Source organism: Pelecanus crispus, chromosome 2 (genome assembly GCF_030463565.1).
Source record: "Pelecanus crispus isolate bPelCri1 chromosome 2, bPelCri1.pri, whole genome shotgun sequence".
In the NCBI taxonomy this organism is placed as follows: Eukaryota; Metazoa; Chordata; class Aves; order Pelecaniformes; family Pelecanidae; genus Pelecanus; species Pelecanus crispus.
Window position 1 is genome coordinate 97,427,018 of NC_134644.1, and position 12,507 is coordinate 97,439,524.

The 12,507-nt window shown below is 44.2% G+C and overlaps 1 protein-coding gene across 2 annotated transcripts in view; it reads right to left on the minus strand.

Annotated features, from left to right (window-relative positions):
- Positions 1-8,908: 8,908 nt before the first annotated feature.
- The window catches only part of GRB10 (growth factor receptor bound protein 10), a 108,014-nt gene continuing 104,415 nt past the window's right edge, over positions 8,909-12,507 (minus strand). For both annotated transcript variants that reach the window (XM_075705456.1, XM_075705457.1), the window contains 2 exons: positions 9,850-9,943; positions 8,909-9,055 (listed from right to left, as the gene is read on the minus strand). In XM_075705456.1, coding sequence (XP_075561571.1) covers positions 8,909-9,055; positions 9,850-9,943 — 241 coding nt within the window. The remainder of the gene's footprint in view (positions 9,056-9,849; positions 9,944-12,507) is intronic.

Below are 12,507 nucleotides of genomic sequence, written 5' to 3' on the forward strand. Positions count from 1 at the left end.
TGGGGCAGAGCGAGCCAGCAGCGCGGGCAGCAAGGCAGGCAATTACGCTGATGAAAGCACCTACACAGCCGAGGTGCCCGGCGGTTCGCGCTAGAAAGCAAGTGGGACAATTAAGGACACACCAAAGCCAGACCCCCCGCGGCAGCGGCAGCCCTCGGCCTACCCAGGGGCCTGGCGGCGGCGGCTCCCGCCTCCGGCTGCCTCAGGGCCGGGGTGAGGCTGGCCCCCGGCCCCCGGCCCCCTGCCCCCGCCGAGAGGTGGAACACTCACGCTCACACACCGGGGGCATGCTCCCCTCGGCGGGGGACGGGACGGGGCCGCGGGCACCCCGCTGCCTTCGGGGTCGGCCTCGCCCCGGCGGCACTGCCCGCGCCGCCATTTGCAGCCGGCGCCCCGCAGGAGGCTGGCGAAGCCCCGACCTTCACTCGGAGCTGTTTTACTGCGGTTTTACAGGAGACAAGGCCCAGGGTGCAGCCCTGCTCGGGTGCTGCCATGACACAAAGCAAAGCGAAGAAGGAGAAGGAAAAAAAAAACCCTCGTGTGCTTAACGCAGGACCGGGAGAGGCCAGCGACCTGCGCTCCGTCCTGCGGCCCGCCCGTGGCCGCCCTCTGCCGGCCTGGCCTGGGCTGGCCGCCGGAGGCGGTGGAGGAGGAGGGACGGGGGGACGGGCCGGGGGCCGGGGCGCAGGGACCCCTCCGTTGTGGGGCCGGACGGGGGCCGGGGCGCAGGGACCCCTCCGTTGTGGGGCCGGACGGGGGCCGGGGCGCAGGGACCCCTCCGTTGTGGGATGGGCCGGGGGCCGGGGCGCTGGGACCCCTCCGTTGTGGGGCCGGGCCGGGGACGGAGCGCAGCGAGCGCTCCCTGCCCGCAGCGCTGCGGCGCGCAAACCCCGGCGTCCTTCAGCTGTGGAATGAGGCAAAGTCCAGCCTGTATTTCAGCTGGCCTGCGCTGATCTGTCAGACATATCTATCTACCCACCTATTTATTCACTTATTTTTCCTCTAGGAAGAACGGTTTCTTTGTCCTGACTCACTCCAGGATTTACACTGGTCAGAAACGGAGGCTGGGGATGAGCAAAATGGAGATTTCATCCTCACAAGCTCCTGTGGTTGGGGGCCGTCCTGCCGCTGGAAGGGTTCCGAGCCCCTCACAGGGCAGGAGCTGCCGGGGGGCCTGGGGGAGCCGCTCGCTGGGGCAGGAGACCGCCTGGCAGGCCCCTGCGCCCAGCCGCCCTTCGGTGTGCGCTGCTGGGAGGCCATCCGGGAGCGGGCTCCCCAGAGATGCTCCGGGACGCAACCTGGGTGAGCACCAGCATGGGCTCTGCCCCTTCTCTCCCGGCCTGACCGGCGGTGGATGGCCAGGGAGAGCCTCGCAGGCCGTCCTGCTCCCCCTTGGGCCTGGCCTGCCAGCCCCAGCACAGCCCTCTCCCTCCTGCTGCGCTGCACATTTCGGTGAGAAAAAACGCCGGGCTCCAGCTGTCGCACCCCCTTTTCTCTTCCTGAGCTCCCACACCAGGAGAAAAAGCCACGTTTTACCTGGGAGAAGCCTTTGCAACACACTCCTGTGCGCTGCTGAACAAAAAAGCCCAGAGATACCCATTTCTGCACAACTTTTAGGATACCTGCTCCTGACTTGCAGGTGAGCAGTATCTATTCCCAGTCTGGTGCTCGTTTGAAAGGATGAGGCGGAAGCTCGGCTCAGTCCCTGTCATTTATCACCCTGTTTTGGAGCTGAATGGAGCTGGACACTACGCTTGTACCCGATGGGCTCAGCTCTGTGGTAGCAGCTGCACCAGGCAGCCCCTGTGCCCCCAGCACACCCTCCCGGCAGCAGGCTGCGGGGGGGATGGCTGTCGCAGACCCTGGAGGCATTGCCTTCTGGGGTGGGAGGGAGCACATTCAGTGCTTACATGTCCATCTCTCCAAGAGCAGCCTTAATTCAATTAAAGGGAGCCTGCAGTTGATTGTAGCACAGGCTTTCTGGGTCTCTCCTCAGCTATGAATGCTACCACCACTTGTTTCTGTATGAGCTGGCCCTCGTGGACACAAGTACTGGATCAGATCAAAAATCTCTCTAGCCCTTGTCTAATACATAGTAATGGACATGTAGGGAAGAAAGAGCACATATATGGGCTGTCAAGTAATGATTCTTCCCCTAAAGACTGCTCCTGGCACTTGGTGACATGTGGCCCATGGACTTCCGGAGTGAAAGATGGTATTTTTGTAGTCAACGTCCGTCAGCTGAGTTTTCTCTATCATGACATTTAAGCCCTTTGTGAACCCATGTGGACTTTTGCCACATGCTACATTTTGTGGTAGAGAACATGTAGAGCTTACATGAGCAGACTGTGAAGAAGTATTTCTGGTTTTCCTGAACTTCAGGTGATGCTCTGTGACTTCTGTTATTGAAAGAGATCGTAATTCAATGTTTTGTATTCTGCTCAGCTGCCTATGGTTTTCTGTAAGTCTATTTTACTGCCCTCAGTCTCTGCTTTCTAGTTGGTTGAACCATCTTACTGCATTTGATTGTTCCTCTGACCATCCTGTTTGCTCTTCCTTGTATCTCTTCCATTTCTGCTGCTTCCTAAGACCCTTCCTGCTCCTGTCCTGGGGGTTCCTGCTCCCTTATCCTTTCAAGGACAGCAGCTTCTAGGGTTTGGTTTGTGAAGGTGTGCATACAAGCAAGAGGATGCAATGCCTTCTCAGGCATGCTCTCTTCTCTGAAGCGCCCCGTTTCCTAGAGCAGGTCAAATGCTTGTTCCAGCAATCGATTGTAAATATTTTGAGGCAACCTCTGTAAGCTTTCAACAATCCTTGTTTAGCCAGCTGTTTTCACAAACCACATAGTCTTTAGTGAAAAAACAAATTAATTCTTCTACCCACCAGTTCTATAATTATCAATTTGTTTTCTTCCATGACTAGCTGTGTTGTGGGGTAATTTTTCAAGAAGCTCTAATCCTCACAGCTTGCCTCTTTTCTGTACTTTTGTCTGTGGACCTGGTTCTGAGAGTACTACAGAAACTGAAAATTAAGAGTTGGTAACAGTCATGCAGAGGACATTAATATCCTGCAGAAATTCAGCAGCAAAGAGCAGTATGATGGCGGAAATCACAAGGTCTAACTAAAGTATTTCAGAATAGGATGTATCTAGCATTCTTTGTGGGGCAATGAAATTGTACATTTTCAGTAGTGACCTTAGCCATTTGCTTTAACCGTTCTCATCATTGTTGGCAGAACCATACTTTTACCTTCCTTTTCTCTTGATGGCAGTTGGACAGACTGTTCTGGAGAATGGGCAGGTTGTAGAGAACACCAATTCCATAGCTGTTTCTCTGCCTGTTAACCCAAAATGCCAATCCTCACACCTCTGTGTTTCAAAAGGCAAATAAAATCGAAGTCTTTACGTAGAAGCATCTTCACCAGTCTGAGGGAAGAGGAGGGGAAACTGTCTCTAAGGGACTGGTGAGCAGCACTTGGGCATCACACCACTGTCTTCCCTGTGTTCCTAGTCACACCCAAACCATCACTTGGACAATACTGCCCAAGAGTTAACACTTTTCTCCACTCCATTCCTCCCACTCTAGCTCTTCTGAGCTCTCTCTTCTTAAGAGTTGTACCTCTGACTGCAGCTGAGCTGACCTTCGGAGCCCATAAACCCAGGCTGTACTTGGACTCAGAGCTGGCAGCTGTGATTATAATTTCACCTTCCTGTTTGCCAGTTGTGGCACCAGAATCTTGCAGCCAGCGGATGGAAAACACCTGATTATAGCAAAGCGTACAAACCTGGCTAACCAACAAGTGTCGTAAGACCTTGTTAATCACAGCTCAGTGTCTTGTGATGAACCGATCTGTCTTGCTAAAACATCCACTAGCATCTGTGCAAAATGATGAGCAATTACAGCAGAAGGTCTTCGGGCTAAGAGTTTGCAATGTGAGTGCTACACAAACTAATTTATTTTGAAGTCTCCGATGTGACTAATCGCAATATCTAATGAAAATCATATAGCTCTTGGACAGAGTTGTGCTTATATTACGTTTTCAAATACTAATTAAATTGTACTCCAAGTTAAGGAAGGAAGACATAAGATTTAGGATGCAGAAGCAACCCAAATTAAGGCAATGTGGATACTTCGGAGCAAGACATCTCTTTTCTCCATCTGCTGCTACTGTTACTGAAGTTCCCAAGATGTTAGGCAAACAACGCACGAGACACAAAGCAACATACAAGCTGGACATTAACAAACCAGATTAAAGCATCTCTAAATTAGCAATAACATAAACCCAAAGTCATCTAAAGTTCGACTTACTTGAAGGGAAATGGCTCATCTGGTGCTGTTTTTCTCATCTGGTTTTGTGGGTACAGGCTGAAGCAGCGATTTGGTGTTAAAATAAACCTAACTTTAGGGTTCTGTGTATCAGGATAGGAGTGCTGCAGCCACATGCTGTAACACAGTAGTCTGATACGAATTTACTCATAGGTTCAAATGCATTTAAGCTGTTTTGCCAGGTGAACTTCATGCTAGAAGGCTTCATGTGGCATCAGACGTCTGATTATGTCTGTTGTCCTGATGTAAAAGCAGCACAAACCTTCTATCAGGCAATTAATTCAAATCTGTACCATATACCCATTTCTGACCCAGACTGATTTTGTACTGGTGACATTCTGATCGCATGGGTACCTGCTGTTAACATCTAGAGCCAGATTTCACAGGTATCATTTTGCACTTGCCGCAGTTGTGAGCGGTCTGCGCAAACGTGCAGACAATACCGCCCTGCCATCTGGCAAGCTTACCAACACCCTTTTACCATGCTGCTTTTTTTCATGCCATCTTCTTGCCTGTTCCAAATGTGATATATACAAGAGATGGGGTCTGGGTTTGGGTTTTTTGTTTGTTTTTTACAGGTTTGTGTAGCATTATAGTCCTTGACTTTCAATGATTCCAGAGGGGGCCAATTTCAATGTTAGCACAGCTTCCTTTCGCTAAGCAAGAAATGGGCATCTTCAAACCTTTTGTAAGCAAGCAATCCCCTTTGTTCTGCTCAGTGAAGAAGTTGCTGCATGCAGGATAGTGAACTCTAAGCACTTTAATGTGCATCTCCACAGGCAGAAAAAATTTGGGCAGTATCGAAACCCAAAATACGTACTCTGCCTTCATGTGCTGATGAATGAATTTGATAAGGCTAACATGTAACTCATGCCCCAGTGCAATACAAACTCACATGAAGACGAAGCGTGCGGAAGCCAGAGTGTGACTAAGGCTTGAAGTGGAATGCATTTGATGGCTTCTATGGATTAGCAAGACAGAAACAGGACAGGACTGTGTCCAACAAAAAAGTGAAACATTTCCCACCTTCTGTTATTCTATCTAACCACCAATCTCCCCCCTGCAAAAAATGGCTTTTTTTAAGCAAAACCATATTTTGTGCAGATGTACTGATGGATCGCTCGAATACAAGGATTGCAGGGGTAAATAATTGCTTTCTGAAAGTCTTATTGAAAAGTTTTCTGATCCAACAACTATCAGGCCAATAAAGTGCTTCATGCAGAGTGTACACTTTCAGTGAGTTATAGCTTTGTTTTATGACCCCAAAGATGCTTATGGTATATTTCCTGATTTGATCCTAGCAACCTTCCCAAATGAATATTGTAAATATCACCCCAGAATATCCCCAATAATTTTCCTCAAACAAAAGGGGTAAACAAGTTCTTTTTTAAATAAAGGACAGTCTGTCCTAATAGGAATCATAAGACAGAACAGCCAGAATAAAGATATCTTAGGGATTCTGTTTTCCTCTTAACTCTTCTTACAGGCTGTTAAATATAACCCACCCCAAATAACCCAGAATTAAGGCAAGAGGTACATGGTGTACAGATATACCCAAAAGAAGACATTCATTCCAATATAAAATGAATAGCATTGTATTAACGTTTATTTCTAATTACAAGAAACAGAATATCAGTCCCTTATTTGTACAAAAATACCTGAAAGATTACAATTAGGTTCACGAGCCAAAAAGCTATTTACAGTATGAAGCAAAGCATATTGAATAAAGGTTTTGTCTCTTAAGTTAATACCTTTTGCATTCCCTGAAACTTTAAACTTTATTCCATTTTACAGTCACTAAATCTTGCATTGTGACAATATAATTTACGATAAGCAAGTCTTGCCACTGGAAAGGTGCATTGATTGGTCAAACTGTCAGGTATTTAGTGCAGAAAAGATAAGACAAAACATCTAAACTGAGGCACGTGTTTCTTCAAGATTAATTAACAAATAAAAAGTTTTTTGTACTTTAACACCTATCGTAACATAACTTAACTAGTAACCTCATTACCAAAATGGTTTGGCATTTTCCTTCTCAACATATTCAAGATTGCTACATGAAGTATTTATTTAGAAAATAAAATCACAGGCAAAAAGATAAAAATTCAACAGGCTCCAAAACAACCCTGAGCATCCCCTTTACATTCATGTCATTTAAATACAAAAATAAGAGTCAAATGTCCTTCAGTCCTTGGTATTCTGAGCTGGCAGCCAGCTGAATCTGTTGGAAAACTAAGGTGGTATTGACTGTTTTCCAGCAGAAAGAAGACAAAGCAGCCATCTGCTTAAGTAAGATTGTTGCCACTTTGAAGGTGGTCACTTTCTCAAAACAGCTCACCTTAGCTGGGAAAAGTACAAAATACTAAGTCAACCATCTACATACAAAAATCATGATTCATAGTCAAACTTTTATTCTCAATTTAAATAAGATGCAAGGTTTTTTTTTATAAATATGAAACACTGCAAATACTATCCGCCTACTGGGAAAAATGCATGGTTGTCACTAAGCTATGTAAACAGAAAAACTTAAAACTACAGCATAAATGGTCTTATTAACTGGTAATGTAGTCAATACAAGTATCTTTTTTCTCCTAATAGGGGCCAAATAGAAGCATGCAAAGTGAAGTCAGACTTAAGTTAGCTTAATTTCAAGGTTTTAAAATACATTGTCTAGAAAGCAGGAACACTCATTTCACTATGTACAATTAAAAAAAAAAAAACAAAAACAAAAACAAAACCCAAAAAGGCTTCTACTAAAACCAAAATCAAGTTTCTTCATTTTTAATATCTAGACATTAAATGGAAAAAAAAAATACTAAATGTGTTCTGTAAACTAAAATACAGTGTTTCTATACCATTGACATAGTTATAAGCTGATATGGACGACTCAGGCAGGTTATGGTTTGTCTTAAGCTATTCTCAACACTACATGAAGACCTAAAGGTGTAGGATTGGTTTTCCTTCTTTACCCTTTCAGATGGCTAGGATTTCAAACCCAGTGGCAAGTATTAGTAAGGATGAACTAGCCTGCGTAAATCATTTACCATCTTAAGAATGCTCTGTTCCGCACTATGCTCTGCAAGTTCCCAGGGTGGAATACTTCTCACTGTGGCTAACTGCGTGAAGCACTGGGAAGTTAATTCAGCAACAGTTCCTGCACCAACTGCGTTGCTGAAAGAATGGAATTTGCAACTGGAGGATCGAGGTGGGACTCATCTAACTTTAATACTGATTTCTCATCAGAAAGACTTATTGTGTAAACATTAAATAATTGATTTAAACATTAACAGTAAAGCAGTTCTGATGACAAACCAGCACCAGAGCAGGATACATGCTTGTCTGCCATAGGTACTGGCGTGCTTTAGCGTGTATGACACGGAGATCACCAGTTACCTCGATGGATGATATTGCCAGCCAGCTAGTTCACCATCAAATGTGCTTCCATTCCCAATATGTTCTTTCTCACCATGTAAACTTTCATGGCCCTACAGAAAGCAGAAGGGGTACAGTTCTTTTTATGCCCTATTCCCCAGGAGAGCTTTGTGTCACCGTAGCTTTATAACATGGAAAGAGCTCTTTGAAACAGTTTGAAAATTCAAGGAGCTATAAAGCTAAAAAACACTGTTTTGTTTTTTTATTTCGTCATACTAAGACTACCCGCTGAAGAATCTTCTCACAAAAAATGGTGGTTTCAAATACAAGTGTAGTCATTCAGTCCTATTCTATTTAGTAACAGTAGGTTTCCTCAGGAAAACAGTCAAAAGGCTGTAAAAAACAAACCACCACTCCAGTAATAAAAATTTGTGCATAGAATCTAATACAGTCTTTGCATGACTGGATGCCACTAATATGCCATCAACATACTACAGCCATAATGCTACAAGTCAACAGTTTTAAGAGTACGTATATGGTGGCCTGTTCTTTTAGAATTGTATCCTCATTGCTTCTTCAAAGACATCTGCAGATCATCGAACCTCAGGTCTCCAGAGAAGTTTTGAGACACACGCACGCGTGCGCGCACGCACACACACACACTTCCTGATTTTCTTCTAGATCCTTTTAGGCTGAAGCATTCCATACATTTTAGGGTGCAGATTAATACCCAACTCCTGCATGAATTTTAAAAGCCACATCAGCTCCTAATATAGGCTGCATACAACATCCGAAACAAAGTAGGAGTGCAAAAAAAGTGATCAATACAAAAAGTAAACACACTAGTCTTAATTGTCAAGATTATTCCAGGGCAAGAGTTCTTTTCAAAGATTTCTCTTCACACTTGTTCCTGTTAAGTGGCCCAGCCAAGACAGTTTCCAGTTTTGTTTCAAATTTACTCATGGTTTTACATACCCTCCCCCCATTTTTGGGATGCTGGGACACTCAGCAGCAATCACTCTTAGGTGTTAGACAAACCAGCAATCTTGGTCTGTTGGCACCTGTCGAATCCATCCCTTTCAGAGTCCCAAGGTGCATAATATTTTTATTTATTTTTGCCAACTTACAAATCTGCCAATTCCCCAGTGTCAACCTTCTCTTACAATTACTCTTCTAGCAAATCCAGTCTTCAGTGAGAGTCAGATTTGAGGTCATAAGGCCACTCGGATGCAGTGGTGTTTGAGTTTGCAGGGCAAGACTCCTTTGTTTAGTTGATAGAATTCAACAAGCTGGATTAGATCACTGAATTTGGTGTTCCCATCATCCAGGCTGAAAAATATCTGTCCATCATCTTCACACTGGGGAAACAAAATGTCCTTTTCCAGTTAGACTGCACATGAAGAGATGCCAAGTGTGGCAAAACAGAAAGAGTGCAAGTGTGTGACCTAAGATACGTGATGGGCACTGCCCAAACAACCTCGTGCCCAGAGATCTTCATGAAACCATGCACAGCACTAGAAAAGAGCACACGTTAACTCAACTTGAAATGTTTTGTTTATGAAAGTGAAAGCTCGTGGGCAGAATAACTGAAAGTTGTAGAGACAGCACTGGTCTTCATTACATAAAACAAAAATACCCCCAAAATATGTTAGCTGTTTGTAAAATTGGCAGGCAAAGCAAGAGAAGAGGGTTTGGACCAATAAAGAGGTCTGCATGATCTTAAAGTTCTGATGCTCTCTTGGATCAAGATAAAAATCAAGCAGGTTCTTGACATCTCAGTGCAATGTTATTTTAAGCTCGACGTTATTGGATAACCTCCAGAATTAAACTTTTAAAAGTTTTGCTAACTTACTCTATATTTGCCTAAGTAATAGGGAGACAACTGCCACTGTTGTTGCTGTCAGTCACAGAGAACAAGTTCTGTGCATTACTTCTACAGCTAAGTGACTTACACTACTTTTCCAGGCAATGTTAACAAAGAATTTTAATCAAACATTTGACAGTTCTAAAGAATACTTGCTAATATACTTGCTAATGGAAACATCCCTGTTAATTACATCACTAATTACTACGAGGTCTCTTCAGATGTTGGCAAAGCTTTATGCTTTAAAATTTCTTTCTTTGTGATCAGTATCAAAAATAATCTACTTACCGGCAAGATTTGAAAATGCTTTATTTTTTGGTGATGGCACAGCGTAAGTACAAATGCCTTTGGATTGCTTTGGCTGTCCCGGAGAAGAAATAGTCTAGGAGAGAACATTTTTAAGTACACACTGAATACCACAATCCGTTTCTTCATAGAATCATAGAATGCTTTGGGTTGGAAGGGGCCTTTAGAGGTCATCCAGCCCAACCCCCCTGCAGTGAGCAGGGACAGCTTTAACCAGATCAGGTTGCTCAGAGCCCCGTCCAACCTGACCTTGAATGTTGCCAGGGATGGGGCCTCTACCACCTCTCTGAGCAACCTGTTCCAGTGCTTCACCACCCTCATTGTAAAAAACTTCTTTCTAATGTCTAGTCTAAATCTATTCTTCTTTAGTTTAAATCCGTTATTCCTTGTCCTGTCACAACAGGCCTTATCAAAAAGATTCTCCCCATCTTTCCTGTAGGCCCCCTTTAAGTATTGGAAGGTCGCAATAAGGTCTCCATAAATAATCAGAACTACAAAGTCATTTTGTGCTATTGCCTAACTCTTCTTTAGTTGCATTAACAGGCAATTCCATAACTGGCAATTTGCTTTCAGTTTTTACACCATGGCTATGCAACGCTAATAGATGAAGAAACAAAAGTGGAAGATACATGACAGTAGTTCTTTCCCTATGAATGTATGTATGAGGCTTTTTTTAAGGGTCACTCCAACTGAGCTTTCCATTACTGGTATGTACTCTCATGAAGAAAATGTTCTCATTTAACTCCAAACCAAATCTGGATTTCTGTAGATGGGAAAGTAATGCATGAGAATCTGTTCCCACTCTCCAGTATCTTGCATCAGTTTACAGAAACACAGTGTTAGCAGAATTATGTTTAAGTTATATGACTGCAAGTGCACAGAAACAGCTCAATACTTTCTTAAAACGACTTATCAGTTAAGTAGCATCCACATTATCAAGATGGGGAAAACACACACTGATTTTTCCTCTAAAACACAGTATTTTTCCCTCAGCATCACTGGAAAAGAACGTGCTTTAGGAGTATAGCTAGCAACATCATAGGCTATGTAACCGTCACTTTGACGTTGACTCACAAAATTGAAGTCCTGTCTCAAATGGTTAAACACCTACTTAGAAGAGGAGAAAAAAATCTAGTCAAAAAATGTGTCCTCCCTTTGGCAATTATGAACGAAGGAAGGAGAACCTCTCCATGCTACAGGAAACAACAATATACCTTTGGCATAAGGCTCACAGCGCTAATCATGAGTGGATTTGTGAGATGGCCAAGCACAGTACTGGGGCAGGTCTCAAGCCCTTGTAATTGCTAACCACTAAGCCAGGAACACACTTTTCCAAGACTGAGTTGCAAGAACCGCTTATAGTCTTATGAACGCGAAAGAACGTACTCCAGCTCCTCCGAACCGACTGAGAAATGTCAACACCACAAAAACGCACCATCATAACCCGGGTCATTCCAGTAGTCAGAGACAGGCATGTCTTGCCACCACTGGAAACCACGCATGGTATTTGAACATTCCTTTTTAGTCCTAGCAAGACCAGCTGTGTAGAAAAGGAACCAAAGACTTTACACGTTAGGATCCACCTCAGGGGAGAGAGATCTTACCTGCCCTGTGGTCACTGCAGCTCATGCAAGTATCTCTGAATTGTCTTTCAGCTAGCCATTTCAGATTATGCATGGTATCGTAAGCTGGTGGCACAAAGCAAAGCCCAGCACAACTGATCCTGCAAGTGTTTACTCAACCTCTGGCAAGCAACAGGCTGTCCACACAAACAATGACTATAAATATAGTCCTTATATATAAATATATACCTTCTTTTGTTCAAGAACACACAGAGCAGGAAAACACAGGCAAGGCTCTTCTGTCCTGAAAATCATGATCCTTAGATCTCAGAGCACATAGGTAACATGTTTCTTTTGCCACTACTGACTGACCTCACTACAGCCAAACTAACCCATCTTCACCTTCCACAGTGAGTAAGCTGGCTAGGCACAAACTTAACACCGCCTCAAAGGCATCCACACATTTATGAAAACCCCAAGAAGGATGGGCCACTAGATTCCTAAGACAACAAGTCAAAATGAGCCCAAGATTGTAAAGAAGATCTGTAGTGTGAGAGAACCAGAAACCCAACAAGTCAGCAGTGCTCCTTTGCTTTCTTGGCCTCTCTTCTCTGTTAGACCTGCTAAGTTAAAACCTTTTCTCATATGACTCCCAATAGCCTTAGCCCAGCAAAAACGCCAAAACAATTAAAAAACCCCACTGCTTGATGAGTATGCACATGCACTAGCAATGTCTATTTCTCTAATGTATTTCATTCTTCGCAAAGATTAGTGATGCTCCTGAAGCAGAAAATGCCGAAGAAAGGTTTGAAGTTGACGGTCTCCTGAGAAGCCAGCAAGGAAGTTTCTACTTCAAACCTGGCAGCAGCGAGCTTAGTGAACTGAAGGCAACCATGCTCCTCCCATCCTACAAATAAAGAACTGCTGAATGCAGTTTAAGCAACTTCCCCACAATAACCATAACTACATATAAATAAGGGAAACAGAGATGCTCAGAAGATACTTAAATCTCAACTACAGACATTTTAGAGAGCGCTGGAACAGGTACTGTCATTTCTTTGCTGTAGAACGGAAATAA